This window comes from Musca domestica, unplaced genomic scaffold, assembly GCF_030504385.1.
Source record: "Musca domestica strain aabys unplaced genomic scaffold, Musca_domestica.polishedcontigs.V.1.1 123, whole genome shotgun sequence".
Taxonomy (NCBI): domain Eukaryota; kingdom Metazoa; phylum Arthropoda; class Insecta; order Diptera; family Muscidae; genus Musca; species Musca domestica.
The window spans coordinates 32690-60029 of record NW_026712161.1 but is presented as its reverse complement, the minus strand read 5'-3'; the positions used below and the strand labels follow the sequence as shown (position 1 = coordinate 60029).

Genomic DNA, 27340 nt, shown 5'->3' with positions numbered 1-27340 from the left:
GACAAAAGTTGCCTATGCAGATCCACGTCGTCGTATAAACCCTAATATAACGGCTACATTCGATAGTTTTCAGATTTTAACAGAATTGTTTACTTACTTTTTTTTTGAAAATTGCCAAATTCGTTCCAAATGGTGGAGGGTATTCAAAGTTTGGACCGGCCGAACTTATAGCTTTTTTACCTGCATAAGGTCAAGTTCCTCTTATGAATGAAGTGTTTACCACATGACATTCATTATGCTTTCGCTATTAGATATCCTCTATTTGAGTTTGCTTTTAATCGAATTCCATTTTTTCTTTTTCTCCCCTAAATTATTTCTTTGGGTCTTTTGAAACTATGAGAAGAGTTTGTTTTCTGACTTCTATACTTGTCCTTATTATAAGAATTTAAAATGGAATAGTTTGTTTGAAGGATTTTTCTATTAAGTCAAGTATCTATTGACTGCAAATACAGGCAGAATTTTCCATTATTTATTCTTTGGAATTTATGCGGCAGTCCCATAGTTTGTGTCCATAGCAACTTATGTACTCAAGAATATGCCCTGGCAGTCTGCAAATGTTGCCTTTTAGAAATGATAATTCGAAAAAGATAAAAGCTGCTTAGAATTGCATTTCGAATTGTTGGGATAAGAGAATAAGAATGCATTAACATTGAGAGGAGTCTGTAGGTGAAATATTTAAGGACACTTTTAAAAGCAGTATTCTGAAGGAGTTTTGAAAAAAGGCTGTTGTTATGAATGTAGGGAAAACGTTTTTTTGTTTTGTTGTTTGTTTTTCTTTCGAAATTGAAAATTTGTTTTGAGAATTTTATAATTATGTATTTAAAAAAATTTTAGAGTTCCTATAATTGAAGTCCGCTCTTTCTCTTTCTTCCAAAGCCATTGGTCAATATTTGGAGAAAATGTATGTTAGGACATATGATACCTCTCGATAGATTTATATTTTAAAGATTTTAGTCAAATTTCCCAAAAACATTGTCTGCTGTTTTAATTTTCTTTAGACTTAAAGTTTACTCTTTCCAAAAAAAAAAAAAAAAAAAAAAAAAAAAACTCACTAAATTTTTGTCCATCCTTGGCGCCATGATGGTGTTAAACTTCTGTTGGTGCTCATGGCCAGCGGCATAAAAGGAAACAAACTACAAATTTTCCAGCTACTTACTAACACCTCACCCTCCCTTCAATGCCAAAAAAAAAAAACAACAACACAAGTACAACAACAGTAATTGCATTGCGTGTTCAACTTGCCCAAAAGGAAAATACAGGCCAGCGAGCAGACAACAAATGCATAGCCGGAGAAGACTTTAAGTCGCCCACTCACATTGTTGGCACTTTTGCCATGGCAAAGGAAAATTAGAAAAATGTTTTCTTGTTTTACAGTTTTTCTTTTTTATTTAACATGAAAACTTTCATGGCCACAAATATGCGATTAGCTGTGGAAGATTGCAAGAATTTGCATTTGTTGCGATTGTCTGGGAAACTGAAACCGTTTTCAACAATACAACAATTAAAATAAGTGCAAATTAGCTTTGTGTACAGGTTTTAGATTCGTTTTAGTAAAATGAGCATTTCTCTTGGATTTTTCTAACCTACACGACATAGTGGTAAGGATATTATGTCTTTGTGAATTTGTTTGTAACAGGGATAAGGAAGCGAGATAGGTCCATAGTTATTTTTGAGGATTTTCATAGAATCACTTTCTCAGTCGATTTATGCATGTCAGTCCGTCTGTCCATCCGTCCGCACATGTGTTCTTGTGAAAAAATGCAGTTCGCATTTATTATCCGATTGAGATGTTTGTTTGGCCCAAGGACGAATTGGTGATATTCGAATGAGATTTAGATATAGCTCCATATATATCTTCAACCGATTTCGGGTTCATTGGTCACCAAATGGCCAATATAAGTCCATATGACCTGAATTTTGACACATCCAACCGAATTCAGTCTAGAAGCAATTACATCAAGTTCAGTGGAAATCGGTTCAGATATAGCTATAGCTCCCATATATATGTTTCTTCCGATATGGTGTTTATGTACCTCACAAGCGTAATATCCATTTTACAACAATGATATTTGGTACCAGATATCCAGCTTACCAGCTTAGAAATACCTCTGGCAATTTGTATCAAGATCGGTTCAGATTTGGATATAGCACCATATATATATCTTCAACCGATGTCGGATTAACTCTGCTCCAAATGACATGTATTCTGGCACATCAAAACGAATTCATTCTAGAAGCAAACATATAAAAAATCGGTTCAGATATAGTTATAGCTCTCATATATATATGTTTCAATCGATAAGTCACTCACATTCGTAATATCCATTCGACAACAATGATATTTAGCATCAGATATCATATAGAGCTCGGAAATACCTCTGAAAAATTTTATCAAGATTGGTTCAAATTTGGATATAGCTCCTAAATATCCTTAATCAGCGTCGCAGAAGCCGAAAAATGGCCTCCTAGCTGAACATATCGCAATATTCCATTCGGAAAATATTGAAAAATGAGCTCGGGGTAGGGCCATTGAAATTCCAAAAAGTGGAAGAACTTACACGGCAACAGAAAAAATACTGATACTGATAACGTAGCCCAAAGTCAAGGAAGTGGACGGAAGAAAACAGCAACATCAGCAGAAATGGTTTGAAAAGTAAAGAAGCGACTTGATCAAAACCCGCGTCGCAGTGGCCGAAAAATGGCCCCTGGGCTGAACATATCGCAATATTCCATTCGGAAAATATTGAAAAATGTGCTTGTGGTAAAGCCATCGAAATTCCATAAAGTGCAAGAACTTACACCGCAACTGAAAGAAAATAGACTCAAAGGAGCTAGAGAGATGCTTCGCTTGGCGCAAAGTGGTGAACTGTCGAGTTTGGTTTTTTCCGATGAGAAAACATTTCTTTTCCAGCAGTGTGAAAACAAATGATCGTGTTTACTTGCCAAAGAGGTCGGCTGAAAATGTATACCGGTTTGTTCGGTTGGCCATCAGAACTCAAGCGCCGGCCATGGAGGTGGTGTGGGCCGCCATAACAGCCGATGGTCACTCCCCGCTCGTTTTAATCGACCGTGGCATCAGAAAAAATGCAGAATATTATCGCGAATATATTCTGGAGGGTGTATTAAAGCCATGGGCTCGCAAACATTTTGGCCGCAAACATTGGACATTCAAACAGGACTCAGCACCATCGCACTCAGCACGCGCCACCCAAGTATAGTGACAAAATGAGGTTCCTCGCTTCATTTCCAGTTCCACAGTCTCCGGATACCAATCCGTTGGACTATTGTGTCTGTAGTACTTTGGAAAGAAAGGTTGGCACTAAAAAATACCAAAGTGTCGATCACCTTAAGCAAGCGCTTTGCCGGGAATGGGCCAAATTACCGCAGAGCAACATTCGGGCAGCGTGTAACGGTTTTATTGGCCGTTTGCAGGCCATAATTCGTGCCAAATGCGACAAATTCGAACAAATCTAAACTTATTCTAAAATTTGATGCTTGTTCTGACATTTTTTGCTTTCATTCAATAAAATTAAAAAAAAAAAAAAAATTATGACGTTGGACTTTGTTGCAGTCTTTTTTATCTCACCCGGTAATCCTTCTCGTGCGCCCTAATAATGGTAATGTTATTTGGTACAAAAGATTAAAATGTCTCGGTCAATTTTAGTGAAAATCGATTCAGATATGCCTCCCACATTTTATTTCCTTCTGAAACAAACCTGTAACGCTAAATGTTGATAGGTGCTATGATCTACTTCAAATAAATACCTTTGTTACGGGAGCTCTACTAAATATGCATAGTGGTGTAGGGTATCATATAGTCGACCCCTCTGACTTTTGAATTTTCTCTACTGGTTTACTCTGTATTGGATAAACGAAATGTGCTAGAAATTTGAAATGAGAGTCACTGATGGGGTGCAGGATAGATGAAAGGAAGGGTTTTTGGAAATTTAAACTTTAAGTTTACGAAAAGTTCTGAAATGGTACTAAACTACTAATATGTTACCATTTAGTATGTAAACGGATAGGGCTATTAACTTGAATTTTGGTATGGTCAAGGTTGGGAAGTAAGTTTGTTACATGAAGGCGGTTTTGGAAATGTGCACTAAGTATAAGAACTAAATCAAGTACAATTGGGTGTAGAGCGAACGGATGAAGTTGAAATATTACAACTTGGTATTGGGTTCCCTGTAGGTAGTAGGTTTTATAAAAGTTTACTACAAGAGAACAAACAGTACTAGATAGTACTATACAAGTTGGTATTAGGTGAACAAAATATGTTTGAAATTTGGAAATTGGTATTGGGGTCGCCGTTCATGTACGCCTGGTATCTGGAAAAGTACTAAATAGAACTAAATTTGGTATTGGGTAAAGGGACAGACCCAAATTCCTGTGGTCTCAATTGGTTTGTGGAATTGATATCTCGAGGAGGTTTTGGAAATTTGTACTACTATTGTACGAAAAGTACAATGTGGTCCTACATTTGGTATTGGCTGAAGGATCAGAGATAAAATTCTAAAATTTTGGATTAGGGTTGTGTCTATATAGGTCCACGATATCATATATCCCCTATATAACGGTTCCTCCCGATATTCGGTATTTTGATGATTTTTGCGACTTTATTAACCGGAATTATTTAAAATTTCGTATATGAAGTCTTTTGGAGGTCTTTTCGGAAATGTGTACTATAGTTGAACAAAAAATACTGATTGTACTATAGTTGTACGAAAAGTACTGAATGGTACTATATTTGGAATTGGTTAAAATGATAGGGAAAAAATTCTGAAGTTTGATATTTAGGTTACTAATGGTATCTGTGTTTAAGGTTTGGCTGTGGTTTGAAAATGTCTCCTATATTTGAACGAAAAGTACTAAATAGTAATAAATTTGGTATTGGTTGAGATTGAAGTCTCTTTGGTATTGGGTGCAGGGATAGAGCTGAAATTCTGAATTTTGATTATGAGGTCACTGCTCGTTTCTAGAGTTGAACATTTTGGACAGAATGAATGGATGTGTGTCCATTGTACAATGCTTTTACTAATATCCTCCTAGTTAATCTTTTTTTTGACTCTTTATCAAAAAGGAAAAACTTGAATCACATCATCACATTCTAGGTCAGTCTGCCAGTTATTTTAATACTCTTTTATATACAGGGTGAGAAAAAAAACTGCAACAAAGTCAAACGCTATAATTTTTACATTTTCTTAAGTTTTATTGAATGACAGCAAAAAATCTCGGAAATAGCACTAAATGTTAAAATAAGTTTAGATTTGTTCGAATTGGTCACCTTTGGCACGAATTATGGTCAATTAAACCGTCAAACGGCCAATGAAACCATCACACGCTGCCCGAATGTTGCTCAGTGGTATTTTGGCGCATTCCCGGCGAAGTGCTTGCTTGAGGTGATCGAGACTTTGGTATTTTTAGTGCCAACATTGCTTTCCAAAATACTCCAGACACAATAGCCAACGGATCCAGAGATTTTGGTGGCCATTGTGCGCTGACAGGCGCGTGCTGAGTGCGATGGTGTTGAGTCCTGTTGGAATGTCCAAGGTCTGCGGCCAAAATGTTTGCGAGGCCAAGGCTTTAATACACCCTCCATAATATTTTCGTAAAAAAATTCGTCAATTATTCTGATGCCACGGTCGATTAATACGAGCGGAGAGCGGCCGTCGGCTGTTATGGCGGCCCACACCATCATCATGGCCAGCGCTTGAGTTCTGGAGGCCAACCGAAGGTGCATATTTTCAGCTGACCTCTTTGGCAAATAAACATAATCATTTTGTTTGTTTACAACTATTTAGCTCCTTTGAGTCTATTTTCTTTCTGTTGCGGTGTAAGTTCTTGCACTTTTTGAAATTTCAATGGTAAAGCCAGCTCATTTTTCAATATTTGCCGAATGGAATATTGCGATATGTTCAGACCGCGAGCCATTTTTCGGTTTCTTTACTTTTCGAACCATTTCTGCTGATGTTGCTGTTTTCTTCCGTCCACTTCCTTGACGTCGAGCTATGCTACCAGTATCACGGTAACGAGCCACTTGTGGTTTTGCAGCCAAATATAAAGAAATCACACTATCACGCTTGAATTCCATCACGAATAACTTTTTTTCTCTTAGTCTGTGTTATAAATTTCAAGGGATTAGAATAGTTCTCGGTTTGTAGATCAAAACCCCAAAAGAGTTTCGGATTCTTAGGCCTAGTTTAGGGTTCTTGTCTAGCCTTGACCATATTCCAAGAGACCCCAATATTTTGGCTAACTTTAGGGTTTCAATTTTAGAAAAATATTAAAAGGTTATATTTTCGAGGGATCTTAATCCGAAAATATTCAAAAGTGTGAAAGAGGGGGAACTTTCCCTCTATTTAGGTTACTTGGTGATGTAAACTTTCAAAACATTCCACTCTTTCAGACAAATGGAAAATATAGATCGAATTTTTAATATATAGTCTCATATGAAGTGGGAATCCAGAACTGGATTCCTCTGCCTTATTTACTTTTATTCGAATATATGAAGACCGTAGTAATAATTTTCGGAAATACATTTAAAATTTCATTTATCCTTCCTCTATATCAACGACTTTCCTTATTTTTTTTAAAGTAACACCAAGAAAAGAGTCTTTAAATGTATAAACGAAAAAAACCAAAAAGAGGGTTGGCAATAGACGATATTTCCATTTCTTTAAAGGCAGACTATCATAAATTTCCAACCAAAGCTAAATGTAATTATCGCCTTTACACATTTAAAAATGTGTAGCATTTTGTGCCACGGAAAAAATGTGCGTTCCTCAGCAAAGTGCTCCTGTTTCCTATAAACTTTTATTTATGCAAATAAATGTTGACATTTTAATAACCCGGACGTTAAAGGGCGCCCAAGGCGGGGAGCAAAATGAACGCCAACAACTAACTTTCTAAAAGGGTTATAAAAGCCCTTAAACTGATTGCCACGAATCCATTTGGTTTTTAAATTTCTTTTTCGGTGGAAATAAAAAAATCGTCTAATTAAGGAACATGAATTGGAAGGTGAAACGTCTTTCCCTTTGGCGGGAAATTAGTAAAATATTATGGCCAACAATATTTTTGCAAAGACACACACACACAATCCCAAAATGGGGAAGGAAAGGAATATTGGAATCAAAGCCACTGCCTATAAATTTGTTGTGGCGTGGCGTTTCTTTGGGTACGTTTGTGTGTACATATCTTTGCAACGTAGAAAACTCATAAATTTTCATTTTCGACTCTGTTACAAGGTTTTTAAATTCGTGTTGGTAATTCTATGAGGATTTATAGTCCTGCTCATTGGCTAGTCCAGTTACTTCTTGGGCCCTTTCTAAACGGCAGCTTGATTTTCTGGCAGATGTATGGTTTTGCTTTACTAGATAATTTTTGCTGCGTTGCTCACAAGTATTTCTGCCGGTCTGTTGAATTTCTTCTATACATCTGTTGGATTTCACTGAAGTGGCCACTTAATCCATTTGGAAAATATTGTGCGCACAAAGGCATTCTAAAAAAGCCTATATAAACGAGAGGAAGATAGCCTCTATAGACGAACGTTAGGGAGTGTCTGTAGACGTGCTGAAAGCCAGGGAGTGTCTATAGGCGAGCTGACGGCCAGATAGTCTCTATAGACGAGCTGACCGCCAGGGAGTCTCTATAGACGAGCTGACCGCCAGGGAGTCTCTATAGACGAGCTGACCGCCAGGGAGTCTCTATAGACGAGCTGACCGCCAGGGAGTCTCTATAGACGAGCTGACGGCCAGGAAGTCTCTATAGACGAGCTGACGGCCAGGGAGTCTCTATAGACGAGCTGACGGCCAGGAAGTCTCTATAGACGAGCTGACGGCTAGGGAGTCTCTATAGAAGAGCTGACGGCCAGGGAGTCTCTATAGACGAGCTGACGGCCAGGGAGTCTCTATAGACGAGCTGACGGCCAGGGAGTCTCTATAGACGAGCTGACCGCCAAGGAGTCTCTATAGACGAGCTGACGGCCAGGGAGTCTCTATAGTCGAGCTGACCGCCAGGGAGTCTCTATAGACGAGCTGACGGCTAGGGAGTCTCTATAGACGAGCTGACGGCTAGGGAGTCTCTATAGACGAGCTGACGGCTAGGGAGTCTCTATAGACGAGCTGACGGCTAGGAAGTCTCTATAGACGAGCTGACGGCTAGGGAGTCTCTATAGACGAGCTGACGGCTAGAAAGTCTCTATAGACGAGCTGACGGCTAGGGAGTCTCTATAGACGAGCTGACGGCTAGGAAGTCTCTACAGACGAGCCTATGGCCAGCGAGTCTGTATAAACGAACTTATGGCCAGCGAGTCTCTATAGACGAGCTGATGGCCGGGGAGTCTCCATAGACGAGCTGATGGCCGGGGAGTCTCCATCTCTATAGACTTCAGCTCGTCTATAGAAACTCCCTGACATCCAGCTCGTCTATGGAGACTACCTGGCCATCAGCTCATCTATTGAGACTACCTGACCATCAGCTCATCTCTTGATACTACCTGGCCATCAGCTCATCTATTGAGACTCCCTGGCCATCTGCTCGTCTATAGAGACTCCCCGGCCTTCAGCTCGTCTCTAGAAACTCCCTGACATCCAGCTCGTCTATGGAGACTACCTTTTGTTCAGCCCGTCTATAGAGACTCCCCGGCCTTCAGCTCGTCTCTAGAGACTCCCCGGCCTTCAGATCGTCTCTAGAGACTCCCCGGCCTTCAGCTCGTCTCTAGAGACTCCCCGGCCTTCAGCTCGTCTCTAGAGACTCCCCGGCCTTCAGCTCGTCCTCTAGAGACTCCCCGGCCTTCAGCTCGTCTCTAGAGACTCCCCGGCCTTCAGCTCGTCTCTAGAGACTCGTCTCTAGAGACTCCCGGCCTTCAGCTCGTCTCTAGAGGACTCCCCGGCCTTCAGCTCGTCTCTAGAGACTCCCCGGCCTTCAGCTCGTCTCTAGAGACTCCCCGGCCTTCAGCTCGTCTTTAGAGACTCCCCGGCCTTCAACTCGTCTCTAGAGACTCCCCGGCCTTCAACTCGTCTCTAGAGACTCCCCGGCCTTCAACTCGTCTATAGAGAATCCCTCCCCTTCAGCTCGTCTATTGAGAATCCCTCCCCTTCAGCTCGTCTATTGAGACTCACTGACCTTCAGCTGATCTTTTAAGACTCCCTGGCCATCAGCTCGTCTATAGAGATTCCCTGGCCATCAGCTCGTCTATAGAGACTCCCTGGCCATCTGATCGTCTATAGAGACTCCCTCCCCTTCAGCTCGTCTATTGAGAATCCCTCCCCTTCAGCTCGTCTATTGAGAATCCCTCCCCTTCAGCTCGTCTATTGAGACTCACTGACCTTCAGCTGATCTTTTAAGACTCCCTGACCTTCAGCTGATCTTTTAAGACTCCCTGGCCATCAGCTCGTCTATTGAGACTCCCTGGCCATCTGCTAGTCTATTGAGACTCCTTGGCCACCTGCTCGTCTATAGAGACTCCCTGGCCATCAGCTCGTTTATAGAGACACCCTGGCTACCAGCTCGTCTATAGAGACTCCCTGGCCATCAGCTCGTCTATAGAGACTCTCTGGCCATCAGATCGTCTATAGAGACTCCCTGGCCATCAGCTCATCTATTGAGACTCCCTGGCCATCTGCTCGTCTATAGAGACTCCTGGCCATCTGCTCGTCTATTGAGACTCCCTGGCCTCCCAGTCTCTATAGACGAGCTGACGGGTAGGGAGTCTCTATAGACGAGCTGACGGCCAGGGAGTCTCTATAGACGAGCTGACGGCTAGGGAGTCTCTATAGACGAGCTGACGGCCAGGTAGTCTCTATAGACGAGCTGACGGCCAGGGAGTCTCTATAGACGAGCTGACCGCCAGGGAGTCTCTATAGACGAGCTGACGGCTAGGAAGTCTCTATAGACGAGCTGACGGCTAGGGAGTCTCTATAGACGAGCTGACGGCTAGGAAGTCTCTATAGACGAGCTGACGGTTAGGGAGTCTCTATAGACGAGCTGACGGCTAGGAAGTCTCTACAGACGAGCCTATGGCCAGCGAGTCTGTATAAACGAACTTATGGCCAGCGAGTCTCTATAGACGAGCTGATGGCCGGGGAGTCTCCATCTCTATAGACTTCAGATCGTCTATAGAAACTCCCTGACATCCAGCTCGTCTATGGAGACTACCTGGCCATCAGCTCATCTATTGAGACTACCTGGCCATCAGCTCATCTCTTGATACTACCTGGCCATCAGCTCATCTATTGAGACTCCCTGGCCATCTGCTCGTCTATAGAGACTCCCCGGCCTTCAGCTCGTCTCTAGAAACTCCCTGACATCCAGTTCGTCTATGGAGACTACCTTTTGTTCAGCCCGTCTATAGAGACTCCCCGGCCTTCAGCTCGTCTCTAGAGACTCCCCGGCCTTCAGCTCGTCTCTAGAGACTCCCCGGCCTTCAGCTCGTCTCTAGAGACTCCCCGGCCTTCAGCTCGTCTCTAGAGACTCCCCGGCCTTCAGCTCGTCTTTAGAGACTCCCCGGCCTTCAACTCGTCTCTAGAGACTCCCCGGCCTTCAACTCGTCTATAGAGAATCCCTCCCCTTCAGCTCGTCTATAGAGAATCCCTCCCCTTCAGCTCGTCTATAGAGAATCCCTCCCCTTCAGCTCGTCTATAGAGAATCCCTCCCCTTCAGCTCGTCTATTGAGAATCCCTCCCCTTCAGCTCGTCTATTGAGACTCACTGACCTTCAGCTGATCTTTTAAGACTCCCTGGCCATCAGCTCGTCTATAGAGATTCCCTGGCCATCAGCTCGTCTATAGAGACTCCCTGGCCATCTGATCGTCTATAGAGACTCCCTCCCCTTCAGCTCGTCTATTGAGAATCCCTCCCCTTCAGCTTGTCTATTAAGACTCACTGACCTTCAGCTGATCTTTTAAGACTCCCTGACCTTCAGCTGATCTTTTAAGACTCCCTGGCCATCAGCTCGTCTATTGAGACTCCCTGGCCATCTGCTAGTCTATTGAGACTCCCTGGCCACCTGCTCGTCTATAGAGACTCCCTGGCCATCAGCTCGTTTATAGAGACACCCTGGCCATCAGCTCGTCTATAGAGACTCCCTGGCCATCAGCTCGTCTATAGAGACTCTCTGGCCATCAGTTCGTCTATAGAGACTCCCTGGCCATCAGCTCATCTATTGAGACTCCCTGGCCATCTGCTCGTCTATAGAGACTCCTGGCCATCTGCTCGTCTATTGAGACTCCCTGGCCTCCCAGTCTCTATAGACGAGCTGACGGCTAGGGAGTCTCTATAGACGAGCTGACGGCCAGGGAGTCTCTATAGACGAGCTGACGGCCAGGGAGTCTCTATAGACGAGCTGACGGCCAGGGAGTCTCTATAGACGAGCTGACCGCCAGGGAGTCTCTATAGACGAGCTGACGGCTAGGAAGTCTCTATAGACGAGCTGACGGCTAGGGAGTCTCTATAGACGAGCTGACGGCTAGGAAGTCTCTATAGACGAGCTGACGGCTAGGGAGTCTCTATAGACGAGCTGACGGCTAGGAAGTCTCTACAGACGAGCCTATGGCCAGCGAGTCTGTATAAACGAACTTATGGCCAGCGAGTCTCTATAGACGAGCTGATGGCCGGGGAGTCTCCATCTCTATAGACTTCAGCTCGTCTATAGAAACTCCCTGACATCCAGCTCGTCTATGGAGACTACCTGGCCATCAGCTCATCTATTGAGACTACCTGGCCATCAGCTCATCTCTTGATACTACCTGGCCATCAGCTCATCTATTGAGACTCCCTGGCCATCTGCTCGTCTATAGAGACTCCCCGGCCTTCAGCTCGTCTCTAGAAACTCCCTGACATCCAGCTCGTCTATGGAGACTACCTTTTGTTCAGCCCGTCTATAGAGACTCCCCGGCCTTCAGCTCGTCTCTAGAGACTCCCCGGCCTTCAGATCGTCTCTAGAGACTCCCCGGCCTTCAGCTCGTCTCTAGAGACTCCTCGGCCTTCAGCTCGTCTCTAGAGACTCCCCGGCCTTCAGCTCGTCTCTAGAGACTCCCCGGCCTTCAGCTCGTCTCTAGAGACTCCCCGGCCTTCAGTTCGTCTCTGGAGACTTCCCTGCCTTCAGCTCGTCTCTGGAGACTCCCTGGCCTTCAGCTCGTCTATAGAGACTCCCTGGCCATCTGATCGTCTATTGAGACTCCCTGGCCATCTGCTCGTCTATTGAGACTCCCTGCTCGTCTATAGAGACTCCCTGCTCGTCTATAGAGACTCCCTGCTCGTCTATAGAGACTCCCTGCTCGTCAATAGAGACTCCCTGGCCACCTGCTCGTCAATAGAGACTCCCTGGCCATCTGCTCGTCTATTGAGACCCCCTGCTCGTCTACACAGACTCCCTGCTCGTTTATAGAGACTCCTTGCTCGTTTATAGAGACTCCCTGCCATCAGCTCGTCTATAGAGACTCCCTGGCCATCAGCTCGTCTATAGAGACTCCCTGGCCATCAGCTCGTCTATAGAGACTCCCTGGGCATCAGCTCGTCTATAGAGACTCCCTGGCCATCAGCTCGTCTATAGAGACTCCCTCCCCTTCAGCTCGTCTATTGAGAATCCCTCCCCTTTAGCTCGTCTATTGAGACTCCCTGGCCATCTGCTAGTCTATTGAGACTCCCTGGCCACCTGCTCGTCTATAGAGACTGCCTGGCCATCAGCTCGTTTATAGAAACACCCTGGCCATCAGCTCGTCTATAGAGACTCCCTGTCGTTCAGCTCGTCTACTGAGACTCACTGGCCTTCAGCTCGTCTATAGAGACCCCCTGCCCTCCAGCTCGTCTATAGAGACTCCCTGGCCTCCAGCTCGTCTATAGAGACTCCCTGGCCTAAAGCTCGTCTATAGAGACTCCCTGTCGTTCAGCTCGTCTAAATTCCTCTATGGAGACTCCCTGGCCTTCAGCTCGCCTATGGAGGCTCCCTGGCCTTCAGCTCGCCTATGGAGACTCCCTGCCTCCAGCTCGTCAATCCCTGGCCTCCAGGGAGTCTGGCCTTAAATTCCTCTATGGAGACTCCCTGGCCTCCAACTCGTCAATAGAGACTCCCTGGCCTTCAGCTCATCTATAGAGACTGCCTGGCCTTCAGCTCGTATATAAAGACTTCCTTTACTTCAGCTTGCTTATTGAGACTCCCAGGCGTTCAGCTCGTCTATAGAGGCTTTCATCCTAGTTTTTTCTTTGATTGGCGTTTGTTTGAAAGTGGTTTAGACATTCCGATGTAATTAATATAAAATCCAACCACATCTTTAAAGTTTATTTAAAGTTTACATTGTTGTATCAAATTTCATTTAAATCGAAAATACGACCGACCCTCCCTCCAGTCGTTAAATCATGCAAATATCAAAGTAAAAATTACAACCCGAATAAAGTGATTGTTGCGAACAGTGATAATGACGATTTTACGAGTTCATTGTTTCCCATATCGATAAAAAGGAGACTCCTTTGGCCACATAAAAATTTACAACAATAATGCCAAAAGGGGTGCATACCCATATCGTTTACCACAAAATAAAACACCACAAGGAATTATACAAAGTCAACCATTCACCCTTCCAGTCATTATTTTTTGGCGGCAGACACCACTGAAACCGTGGAAAACAATCAAAGACAAAGAGTCTATTAAAATTGGTTGGAAACTCATAAAAAGTTAACACAGAGATTATACGGCTGTCAGTTTTGGTGTTTATGATATTAAAGTGATTTAAGGAAATATCATGGATTTATTTCTATATTGGGAAGCCTATGATTTTAAAATATAACTAAAAATTTAACTATAATCAATAAAATAATAATAAAATAGCACTAACGATTGAAGGTTAGTACGCAGCGAAACCCTTGTCATTTTTCAAGATTTTCCACTTTCAATAAAAAAATCGTAAAAATAAATATCCACACAATAATCAGGAACAGAAAACTTTCATTGAAAAAATAATAAGAAACATTTCGATTTTTTCCGAAATTACCGAGCCCCATAATAATGGTCATTAAATCAAACACTCTTGATTGGCTTTAATCTCAGAGATAATGTTACTCCTTTCCACAAGCTTCGAAAAAAAAAACACAGCTACTCTAACAGCCTTTGGCAAAATCGAACATCAACAATAAATAGAATCGCATTGAAGAGAAATACTGACGATGACTCGTTGAGTAACACGACACCTTATGACTGCATCAAAAGCCAAAGACAACCAACCAACCGGCCAATACCTATTATGGCAATAAAATTGGTTTATCAGCAATTTTCAGATGCTGTCAAAGAAAATCCGTATAGACAAACGTTGTATTATGCATTGCAGTCATTTTGGCCAAATCGCCTGCTTGACCATGGCATTGACGGCGCTACATGGTCTTGGGTGAATGTTGCGAATTCTGCCATTGATTTTTCGATAATTTTCTTGCGGTTAATGATGTCGTTTTCTTTCGCAACTACCGTTGTGATGAAAATGCGATGCCATGGTCCGACTATGGTGATGATGGAAATGAAGGTTTGTCAACACCTTGAAAACGGTATTGGCACAACATGAGGCAACTGACCATTACGCAACTAACAATAGTTAGACACCGTTGACAAACAATGGGATTAATGATGATTGCTGATACTGTTGTCAAATTTGTCTCCTCGCAATGTAGTTTAGACCAATTGCCTTGATTGTTGTCAATTTTCAGACATTGTGTTGTGCGTCTTCTTTAAATAAAATTTACAGCTCCTAACATAGAATATGACATGAAGAAAAAGAAAAGTAAAAAGGGATTTAATATGTACTACTATGTTTATAAAAGTAAATGGAAATAATGAAAAGAATAAAATAAGTTAGTTTGAATATCAATCCATTTTAATTAAAACCAGTTAGGAAAGAATCTTACACCACAATGCATATCTATATATATAAAAGAAAGTTGTGTTAGTTACTACGCTTATAACTAAAGAACCGCTGGACAGATTTTAACGATTCATACAAATTCGGAATTGTCTCCTGTCCGAAAAGGATAATATCCAAAAAAATCGCGTAAAAATGTGATATATTAACATTTTCATTTTGACTTTTGAAATGTACAATAGTAATGTTTTATTTTGCATGATTTTTTTTCCATTTTGACTTACTTTTTTCTAATGTACATTTGTAGTGTTTTTTATATTTTATTTTAGAATTCAAATATTAATACCAATTTATTTAATTGACTTGATTTCTTGAGAAATTTCTTGATACATGGAAGTGTAGTACCGAATTATGTGGTGGCGAAACGGAATAGATGATGTCGAAATAATATAATGGAATCGAATTTTAAAATAGAAGTACATTCTTTAAACATTTGCTGTAAAAAATCAACGAACAAGTTGAAGATTTTTTCAATGTGTTATTCTTCTTTTGTCAATTTTTTTCAATTTGTATTATCTAATTGAATTCAGTAAATTTTTTGTGAAGAAAATAAAGAATAATTTTTCACTATATACAAATTTTCACCAAAAAATGAAATAAGTGGGAAATACGATGTTAACTGACATCTACCTTTCAACTCCAGGGCCGACATCGTGGTTCAGCTGGAAGATGCAAATACATTTGAACAAACAAAAATTACCGAAAAAGCCTGATGGGGCTCATTTCAAAGCGTGGAACTACTTCTTTCCTGTCACAATAATCCGTCCAATGTACAATCAGAAAAATACCGAATATAAAGGGTGGAAAATAGTAGAGCGAATGGGACTCTGAGTAAGAAAAGGATTTCTATCCTTCCAGAAATTCTTCCCAAACATTCAAGATACCTTAAATCGCTTTTGCAGATCATGATATCGATCATAAATTAAGGATAAGGGTACAACCCGATTTCATATTTATATAACCATCGTGTGATTTAAGCTATTTTTGGTGTCTTGGTCACTTTTTTAATATTTTGGCCATTATTTGGCATCTTTGTTTCTAAGGAGGTAGAGAACCTCTTCGCATAAAGTTTGAAATTTTCAGAGTAGGGCCCATTTTGGTCTTGACCACATTTATTAATTGATTTGGCTAAAAATTGTATTTATGCTACATTGGAGTATCTGCAAGTCCATTTTCACATCTAATTGGTGGTCAGAAAAGAAAATTTTGTTTTCTATTGAATTTGTAACCCCCAAGAGAATATTGGTTGGGCCACGTTTTGGTATAACCCTTATATAAATGTATCCCTGATTTCAGCCACGTTTTTCAACTGATTTGGCCATTATTTGCTGTATTTAGGCTATAGTCCCCAGGCCCGCCGATCTATAGTGATGTTTACCGATTGGCGGACAACAACGCGGGTATCGTTTAATCGTCATTGAATTTTACTATGAACAAGAACATAGACTTTTTGGGGACTCTAATGCGCCATTTGAGGTGCCATGGTAAATGGGTGTAAAAGCGTAATTAACTTTGACTATTCAGAAATAATTTTGCCCTCCTTCCATAGTTATTTATTTCTATTTAGTCGAATCAATATTTATATTAAAATTTGTTCAACTTTATGAGCTAGATTTGTGAAATATTATGCTATGCAAAATGTGCATTAAAGACTAAAAATACGGGCCGGCAACGCGGACCGGGCCAGCTAGTTTAGTATATTAAACAAGTAAAAAAACATTAAGTTCGGCCGGGCCAAACTTTTAATACCCTCCACCTTCGGGTAAAGGAAACATTAGAAGAAATATGGCAAAAACCATTAAAATGCCGAATATCGGGAGGTACTGTTATATGGGGTCTATACCAAATCGTGGACCTATAATTACAATGACTCGTCACACCGAACTGGGACCCATTATGATCTACAACTACCAAGTTTTAGACATATCCGTTAAGAAATGTGTCAAAAATCATCAAAATACCGAATATTGAGAGGTACCGTTATATGGGGGCTATACCAAATCGTGGACCCATACATGCAATGTTTCGCCACCGGAGCTGGAACCCATTATGACCAACAAATACCAATTTTTAGACAAATCCGTGAAAAAATGGTGTAAAAATCATCAAAATACCGAATATCGGAAGGTACCTTTATATGGGGGCTATACCAAAACGTGGACCTATTATGACCAACAAATACCAATTTTTAGACAAATCCATGAAAAAATGTGGCAAAAATCATCAAAATACCCAATATCGGGAGGTACCGTTATATGGGGACTATACCAACCATCCTAGACAGAATAAAAATTGCTCTGCTATATTTTGGCGCTCTACGTCAAATAATGTGGGCAGTATCGTGATTTCAACAGACAGACAGACGGACAGACAGACAGACGAACATCGTTAAATCAACTTATAATTTTATGCTGGTTATGAATATATATATATACTTTATGGGGTCTACGACGAATTTTTAAGGATGTTACAAACGGAATGACAAAGTTAATATAACATCCTTTCCAAGGTGGAGCGTATAAAAATACCAAAGTGTCGATCACCTCAAGCAAGCGCTTCGCCGGGAATGGGCCAAAATACTGCAGAGCAACATTGGGGCAGTGTGTGACGGTTTAATCGGCCGTTTGAAGGCCATAATTTTGCCAAAGGTGACCAATTCGAACAAATCTAAACTTATTTTAAAATTTAATGCTATTTCCAACATTTTTTTGCTTTCAGTCAATATAATTTAAAAAAAAAATATGGCGTTTGACTTTGTTTCATTTTTTTATCTCATCCTGTATTTAAACTTTTGTAAAGGATATACCAACAGCTGTCCGGTTGGGGCCAGCAAATACTAAACTTGTACAATTCACGAAAAAATATATATAGCCCATTTTTAATGCCAAAAGTCCTGCAGACACATTTGAGTAAAATTTTATTAACATATTCGTTCGGAAGCTAGAGAGATTTCCACTGACGGACAGACAGGCGGACGGCCTTCCTTAAGTCGAAATAGAATTTTATGCTTATCAAGAGTATATATTCATTGTTGGGTCTAAAATGTATATTTCGATGTGTTACAAACGGAATGACAAATTTAATATACCCTCCATGCTATGGTGGAGGGTATAAAATGCAAAAAAAATATAAATGTTATTTTTTCTGCACTGAATCTTTCCTCTTGCACTATACACCTCGGTAGACAAAAAAGTCCTCCTTAATGTAGAAGCGTCACTGTTTCTTACCTGTTCTAATCTGTGGATTTCTCGTCTGGTGGCATGCGATTGAATCCAGGGCGATCATGTTCAACATAACCGCAGTGCAGATATCCGCATCCGTATTGACAACCAGAGCTCTCAAGGGTATCTTATTCTTTCCTAACCCCCGCCTGACTATCGAAGGCGGCCCTTAAAGCTATCAAGACAAGTGCCATTAAATTGAGAGTCACTCTTGACTGAAATATATAAATGCACTAAGCTTTGTTGGTTTCCAGGACAAAACAACATAGTGGAAAATTCAATAAATATCTCATTGAAGAAGATATCATTTAGAAACCATCTGACCGGTAATCTCGAGAAGAAGAACAAGCTGCCTTCTATCACTTAGTAGGTTTGAATCATGGTGGACATACTGACTGATCAGTGCAGTATGAGTTAATTTTTTTTAATTTTTGTGTGTATGTAGAAAATGTTATTATGATGCACAGAGAGTCTCTATAGACGAGCTGAAAGCCAGGGAGTCTCTATAGACATGCTGAAGGCCACAGAGTCTATATAGACTAACTGAAGGCCAGGGAGTCTCTATAGACAAGACCAGGGAGTCTCTATAGACAAACTGAAGGCCAGAGAGTCTCTATAGACGAGCTGAAGGCCAGGGAGTCTCTATAGACGAGCTGAAGGCCAGTGAGTCTCTATAGACGAGCTGAAGGCCAGGCAGTCTCTATAGACAAGCTGAAGGCCAGAGAGTCTATATAGACTAACTGAAGGCCAGGGAGTCTCTATAGACGAGCTGAAGGCCAGGGAGTCTCTATAGACGAGCTGAAGGCCAGGGAGTCTCTATAGACGAGCTGAAGGCCAGGGAGTCTCTATAGACGAGCTGAAGGCCAGGGAGTCTCTATAGACGAGCTGAAGGCCAGGGAGTCTCTATAGACGAGCTGAAGGCCAGGGAGTCTCTATAGACGAGCTGAAGGCCAGGGAGTCTCTACAGACGAGCTGAAGGCTAGGGAGTCTCTATAGACGAGCTGAAGGCCAGGGAGTTTCTATAAACGAGCTAAAGGCCAGGGAGTTCTATAAACGAGCTGAAGGCCAGGGAGTTCTGTAAACGAGCTAAAGGCCAGGGAGTTCTATAAACGAGCTGAAGGCCAGAAAGTCTCTATAAACGAGCTGAAGGCCAGGAAGTCTCTATAGACGAGCTGAAGGCCAGGAAGTCTCTATAGACGAGCTGTGTATTGAGACTCCCTTCCTTTCTTCGTTTGTTGGCGTAATACCAAAGGCGTAGTCCAATATAATTAAATAACATTTATTTATCCGATTCTGAAACGATTTCATTATAATTTCGCATTTTTTTTTTTGTACCTAATTCCGTCTCCTCGTCCCAAATTTTATTGAAATTTGAGATACCTTGCGTGTTTGGTGCATCAAATACATGACATCGGCCGAAAATATATATAGTAGCTATATCCAAATCACATCCGAATTCAATATAAATTAACAACTAAATGCTTAGACTAAATTCCATCACACATTCCAAATTTTATTGAAATTTGATATACACAGCGTGACCAAAACATATGTGATAGCTATACCCAAGTCTGAACCGATCTCAATATAACTTTGGCGACTTTATTTTTGTTTCAGATTTCGTTACATATTCCAAATGTAAAGACTGTATCGATCAAGTGATATGTGCATGCAAAATCTAGAGGAGGCACCTCCTCATTCTGATGCTATACCTCCAGTTCCAAGTGGAATTTAAAAAATGTATATACATTTGTCTTCAGGAAAATGTGTTCAGCGGTTTTTGATTCTATAAATTACAAACAAACGTACAAACGTTTTCCTCTTTTATAGAAATAGATTCAAAGGTCAATGGGTTAATATTAATTTTGTAATAATTAGTACTTTTTTTAATTTTCTTACTTTATTGCCTTTATTACGAATTTCCAAAAATTCTCCCTTATCAGAAGATTATCAAGATTTTAGCTTCAGATATTTCGTTTGGGCCTTGAATATCGGCAGATATCACCTTACTCGTTCATAAGTATAAACGATTGTATATACCGTCATAATCCAAAGAGCTCCGTTCCTCATACGCACAATCAATTACATCTTGTTTTTACATATTTACAATGACTTCATTATTTTTACCAAATTTATTTACCGAAATTCACCACACAACAGTATTTTAGATCTACTCTTTAGGAATAATTGTTGAGCGTATAAGTGTTGTGAGTATGTAAACGCCACCATTCAAAACAACAAAGTTTTTAAAGTAAAGCATACTTTTAGGTGTAAATGTACACGCATGGAAATACTATTTTTCTGTAACTTAAAAACCGAGGAAGAGGAAGTTTGTTTGAAACTTTTGAATATTCCAACTTTGTAAATAAGTTACGCAAACGTTAAATAATTAAAAACATTACATCATGTGTTGTTGAAGTGCGTAGAAAACGATTAGGTAGCAAAACACTTCCAATTTACGACAAACTGAACGGTAGCTCAAAATCGAAACTTATTTTCACGGAATAGAAACATGAAGTTCCTCACTGAGAGAAAAACGAACAAAATCACCAAATATTCTGCAAAAATTAAACGCCTCGAAGATGTTCCAATGCTGTGGTTCAATGTGCGAATTTTGAAATTCTGGTCGGTGCTTATCGACAATAATTGGCGTCAGTACTTTTCCTATATACCGTTTTTCTTTTTGAATATCTTTCAAATACTGGATTTGTATTATACGGAAAAGGAAATTAATGATAAGATACACGATACCTATATGACAATGATAATTTTCAATACATTTCTGAGAGCCATTGTAATGGTGACAAATCGAAGGAAATTTTCCGAATCTTTGGAGTACATGAAGGATTTGTACGCGGAGCTAATAATGGAATATGATTTCGAAATACGACAAATAATACGAAAATATTCGGATATGGTGTTGAAAGTATCAAAAATTAATCTCACAATGGGCATTTTGACGGGCGTGGGATTTTCCATGTTTCCCATAATGGCCGAGGAGAGAGGTAAGGATGTAAAAAATATTTCAAAGCTGCTTCCAAATCCACAATGATTTTTTGAAATACAGGGTGAGATGAAAAAACTGCAACCAACTTCAGACTGCTGTCATTTCTAAGTCACTCGTCGACGTCTGTTAAAATTATTCCAATGGCAGCTCATTATATTGTTTACAAGCGTACAAAAGCATTTTGGTGAGAATTTTCCAGAAAAAAAGTTATTCGCCATGGAATTCAAGCGTGATAGTGTGATTTCTTTGTATTTGGCTGGAAAACCCCAAGTGACTATCGTTAGAGCACTCCAGCAGTTAAATGTGAATAAATCTTTTGTGTCTCGTACCATCGCTCGTTACCGTGATACTGGTAGCATAGCCCGACGTCAAGCAAATGGACGGAAGAAAACAGCAACATCGGGAGAAATGGTTCGAAAAATAAAGAAGCGACTTGATCGAAACCCGCTTCGCACTGGCCGAAAAACGGCTCGTGAGCTGAAAATATCGCAATATTCCATTCGGCAAATATTGAAAAATAAGCTCGGGGTAAAGCCACTGAAATTTCAAAAAGTGCAAGAACTTACACCGCAACAGAAAGAAAATAGACTCAAAAGAGCTAAAGAGCTGCTTCGCTTGGCTGAAAGTGGGTAACTGGCGAATTTGGTTTTCTCCGATGAGAAAACATTCGTTGTCCAGCAGTTTGTAAACAAACAAAATAATCGTCTTCACTTGCCAAAGAGGTCAGCTGAAAATCGGCACCTTCGGTTGGCCACCAGAACTCAAGCGCCGGCCATGATGATGGTGTGGGCCGCCATAACAGCCGAATAAATTCTGAATATTATCGCGAAAATATTCTGGAGGGTGTATTAAAGCCTTAAACGCAAACATTTTGGCCGCAGACCTTGGACATTCCAACAGGACTCAGCGCCATCGCACTCAGCACGCGACACCCAAGAGGTGACAAGATGAGGTTCCTCGCTTCGCACAATGGCCACCAAAACCTCCGGATACCAATCCATTGGTCTATTGTGTCTGGAGTATTTTGGAAAGCAAGGTTGGCACCAAAAAATACCAAAGTGTCGATCACCTCAAGCAAGTGCTTTGCCGGAAATGGGCCAAAATACCGCAAAGAAACATTCGGGCAGCGGTTAAAGGCCATAATTCGTGCCAAAGGTGGCCAATTCGAACAAATCTAAACTTATTCTAAAATTTGATACTATTTCCGACACTTTTTGCTTTCATTCAAAAAAATTAAAAAAAAAACTAACGAGTAAACAAGCTGTAAGTTCGGCTGGCCCGAACTTTGAATACCCTCTACCATTTGGAACAAATTTGGCAATTTACAAAAAAAAAATCCGTTAAAAATTCTGTTAAAATCAAAAATATACCGAATGTAGCTGTTATATTAGGGTCTTTATGACGACATGAATCTGCATAGGTAACAGTTGTCATAAGCCGTTACAATATTCAAATACGAAACTTACGAAAGATCGGTTATAATGTCGATAAAATCAAAATACAGAATATCGGGAGGTACCGTTATATGAGGGCTATACGAAGACGTGAACCTGCAGAGACAATTTTCTGACTTAGGCTGTAGTATCCATTGCGAACTTCAAATACCAAATTTGAAACAATTCCGATGAATTATGTCGCTAAAATCATCAAAATATCGAATCGATATCGGGAGGTACCGTTATATGGTGGCTATACGAAGACGTGGACCTGCATAGACAATTTTCTGTCTGAGACTTCAAATACCAAAGTTGAAATATTTCTGTGAATAATGTTGCTAAAATCATCAAAATACCGAATATCGGGTAGTACCGTTATATAGGGGCTATACCAAAACGTGGACCTACATGACCCATTTTCAATACCAAAAGTCCTGCAGACATAATAAACATTTGAGTAAAATTTTATCAATTTCATTTCGTTCGGAAGCTAGAGCGACTTCAACAGACGGATAGAGGGACGGACATCGCTAAATCGACATAGAATTTTGTGCTGATCAAGAATATATGTCCTTTGTGGGGTCTAAAAAGTATTTTTCGAGGTTTTACAAACGGAATGACAAACTTAATATACCCTCCATACTATGGTGGATGGTATAAAAATTATGGCGTTTGACTTTGTCGCAGTTTTTTTTTATCTCATCCTGCATATAAATTTTGAAGTATTCTAATATTTGAAATTTTTTTTTTTTTTCAGAATTTATTTTCGGCATATATGTACCCTATCTGGACGAGTATCAAACTCCTTGGTATGAAATATTGCTGGCCGTGCAAAATGTCTTAAATCTTTCGGGGATGTGTACGTTTATACCATTTGCAGGAATGTTCGTCTCATTTCTGGTCTTTGCCATGGCCATATCAAAGGTGTTGCAATATAAACTAAGTAAATTGTCCACAGAGATCTCTTCAAAATTGGTTGAGGCACAAATTATCGAATGCATAAAATTGCATCTGAAGCTTATTAGGTAAAACCATCATTCAATTAATTTCAATATTCTATCACTACTAACCAAAAATATTTTTCTCCAGTTTCATAGATAAAGTCAATGAATTGTGCTCCGTAATATCGCTGGTGGACTGTATACTATTTGTTGTTATACTGTGCATTATGTTGCTATCATTTATATTGGTAACAAATTATTCAAAATTTTAACGAACTTATATTTTTTAATATTTTCCATCCCTTAGGTTAAAACTGTTATACAAAATGTGTCATAGTCGTCTATATGATAATGGTATTTACCCAGACTTTCTTGCTGTATTACTTTTCGAATGAAACCTATCACGAGAGTTTGGAAATATCCACAGCTGCCTATAACATTGAATGGTTTAACTATGATGTTGAAACCCAAAAGGTTTTACAGCTGCTGCTGCTAAGATCCCAGAAACCATGTGCAGTAAGTCCCTTGGGGTCTACTGGTCTAATGGAAACTGTTATAATATTTTTTACTTTTCCTCATTTCAATTTAGATTTTAATCGCCAAAGCTTATCCCATAAATTTAGTCAGATTGCAAGCCATGCTGAGGGTCACCTACAGCGTATTTACTTTGTTGGACAAGTTTTATGGATAATATGTTATGTACATGTAATATAGATAAATATATCGGAGTAAAAAATGCAAGTAAATCGAATCGTTATATCCAATTTTATGTGAATTCATAAATTCCTTATTCATCTCAGTTTTCTGGTTGAAAGCAATACTTAGACATAGGAAGATGTAAGGATAGAAGTATTGAAAATTGTGCCTATTTGTGGGTGGGGCAACGGAAGAGGTTCGAAGGTATATGTAATTTTTACAACAGATCTTTTGTTAACAAAAAAAAAAAAAAACAAACAAAATGTTTGTATGTGTAAAATTTTCAAAATATTGAAATCTATGTGAGGGAGGTACCAGAAGAAATCGTCCGATCTCCACCATCTTTATAATAGATCTTGTGTTGATGAAAATATTGCGATGTACCAAATCTGAATGGAATCGAGGTTCATTTCGCGTTTTATGATTTTCATGGATATTAAAAATTTTGACCCTTTGTGGGGGAGGTACCAGAAGGAGTAGACCGATATATAGCATCTTCACACCAGACCTTGAGCTAATAAAAATATTGTGATATGTCTAATTTGAAGAGAACTGGATGCTTTTTTTCGGATTTTATGATGAATTTTATGATTTTGGTTATTCAAAGTGTTCACCCTTTGTAGGGGAGGTACCAGAAGGGTATTTCGATCGCTACCATCTTTTGTTGATGGAAATATTCAGATGTGCCAAGTCGAAATTGTGAGGGGGGAAAGTCGCTAAACCTCGTTTTCCCCCACACAGAAGTGTAATGCCAGGATGGTATTTTGTTTTTTTTTATATTTTTGTTTTTTTTTTCCCCTCCTTTAAATCTATTTTTTTTTTATCTTTTGTTTTTTCCCACTTGTAAAATACAGAGAATATAAATTGCATTCGAGTGATAATTTTTGGGGTACAGTAGGGCACAAAATAGTCATGGGGAATGCAAAATGTGTGAACAAGGTACCGTTGTCCGACGACGGTAGGCAGTGGTCAGGACAGCGGTCACTTGGAATGAGGCAGAGAAAGGGAGAGAGAGAATCAATGGGCAGTCAGGCGATCACTGCAGAGAAAATTGGAGATGGCAGCGAAGCCACCAATTCGCCGTGGCAGAACCCAGTCTTTAAAGGGGATGTGCTGAGCGAATTGGGGGCAGTCAGTGAAGAACGTCGATCGCGCGCGGACAGAATATCAGGACTGCGATACCAAAGACTCGGGGTGAAAAAAAAAAAAAAAAACAAGGAAAATGTGAAGCTAAGAAACGTGCTGGAAGCAGGTGGAAAAAAAATCTTGGGGTAAGTTAATTTACTAAGGAAATAATAACCCCAATCCAATTCCCTACCTGTCCTAAAGTGCAAGTGAAGATTAATATATGAAGATTTTTATGATCGAGAGGGCCGGAAAGGTCTCACGAATCTAAAAATTAGTGTTTTTTCTATCGAGAGTGCCGAAAAGGTCTCACGAATCTAAAAATTAGTGTTTGGTGATCGAGAGGGCCGAAAAGGTCTCACGAATCTAAAAATTAGTGTTTTTTCGATCGAGAGGGCCGAAAGGTCTCCCGACTATAAAATTTAGTGTTTCTTTCGATCGAGAGGGCCGAAAGGTCTCCCGATTTTAACATTTGAAAGGTCTCGATTGAAGGAAACACTAAGTTTTATCGTCGGGAGACCTGTCGGCCCTCTCGATCGGAAAAAAAACACTAATTTTTATATTCGTGAGACCTTTCTCAGCACATCCCCTTTAAAGACTGGGTTCTGCCACGGCGAATTGGTGGCTTCGCTGCCATCTCCAATTTTCTCTGCAGTGATCGCCTGACTGCCCATTGATTCTCTCTCTCCCTTTCTCTGCCTCATTCCAAGTGACCGCTGTCCTGACCACTGCCTACCGTCGTCGGACAACGGTACCTTGTTCACACATTTTGCATTCCCCATGACTATTTTGTGCTCTACTGTACCCCAAAAATTATCACTCGAATGCAATTTATATTCTCTGTATTTTACAAGTGGGAAAAAACAAAAGATAAAAAAAAATAGATTTAAAGGAGGGGAAAAAAAAAACAAAAATATAAAAAAAAAACAAAATACCATCCTGGCATTACACTTCTGTGTGGGGGAAAACGAGGTTTAGCGACTTTCCCCCCTCACAATTTCGACTTGGCACATCTGAATATTTCCATCAACAAAAGATGGTAGCGATCGAAATACCCTTCTGGTACCTCCCCTACAAAGGGTGAACACTTTGAATAACCAAAATCATAAAATTCATCATAAAATCCGAAAAAAAGCATCCAGTTCTCTTCAAATTAGACATATCACAATATTTTTATTAGCTCAAGGTCTGGTGTGAAGATGCTATATATCGGTCTACTCCTTCTGGTACCTCCCCCACAAAGGGTCAAAATTTTTAATATCCATGAAAATCATAAAACGCGAAATGAACCTCGATTCCATTCAGATTTGGTACATCGCAATATTTTCATCAACACAAGATCTATTATAAAGATGGTGGAGATCGGACGATTTCTTCTGGTACCTCCCTCACATAGATTTCAATATTTTGAAAATTTTACACATACAAACATTTTTGTTTGTTTTTTTTTTTTTTGTTAACAAAAGATCTGTTGTAAAAATTACATATACCTTCGAACCTCTTCCGTTGCCCCACCCACAAATAGGCACAATTTTCAATACTTCTATCCTTACATCTTCCTATGTCTAAGTATTGCTTTCAACCAGAAAACTGAGATGAATAAGGAATTTATGAATTCACATAAAATTGGATATAACGATTCGATTTACTTGCATTTTTTACTCCGATATATTTATCTATATTACATGTACATAACATATTATCCATAAACTTGTCCAACAAAGTAAATACGCTGTAGGTGACCCTCAGCATGGCTTGCAATCTGACTAAATTTATGGGATAAGCTTTGGCGATTAAAATCTAAATTGAAATGAGGAAAAGTAAAAAATATTATAACAGTTTCCATTAGACCAGTAGACCCCAAGGGACTTACTGCACATGGTTTCTGGGATCTTAGCAGCAGCAGCTGTAAAACCTTTTGGGTTTCAACATCATAGTTAAACCATTCAATGTTATAGGCAGCTGTGGATATTTCCAAACTCTCGTGATAGGTTTCATTCGAAAAGTAATACAGC

The 27340-nt window shown here is 40.2% G+C and overlaps 1 protein-coding gene across 1 annotated transcript; it reads left to right on the top strand.

Annotated features, from left to right (window-relative positions):
• The first annotated feature begins 20632 nt into the window (after positions 1-20632).
• Positions 20633-23841, top strand: LOC131800699 (odorant receptor 30a-like). Its single transcript, XM_059118374.1, has 4 exons — positions 20633-21125; positions 23321-23588; positions 23653-23752; positions 23812-23841. Exons 1-4 carry the CDS (start codon positions 20633-20635, stop codon positions 23839-23841), a joined length of 891 nt encoding a protein of 296 aa, XP_058974357.1.
• Positions 23842-27340: the final 3499 nt, after the last annotated feature.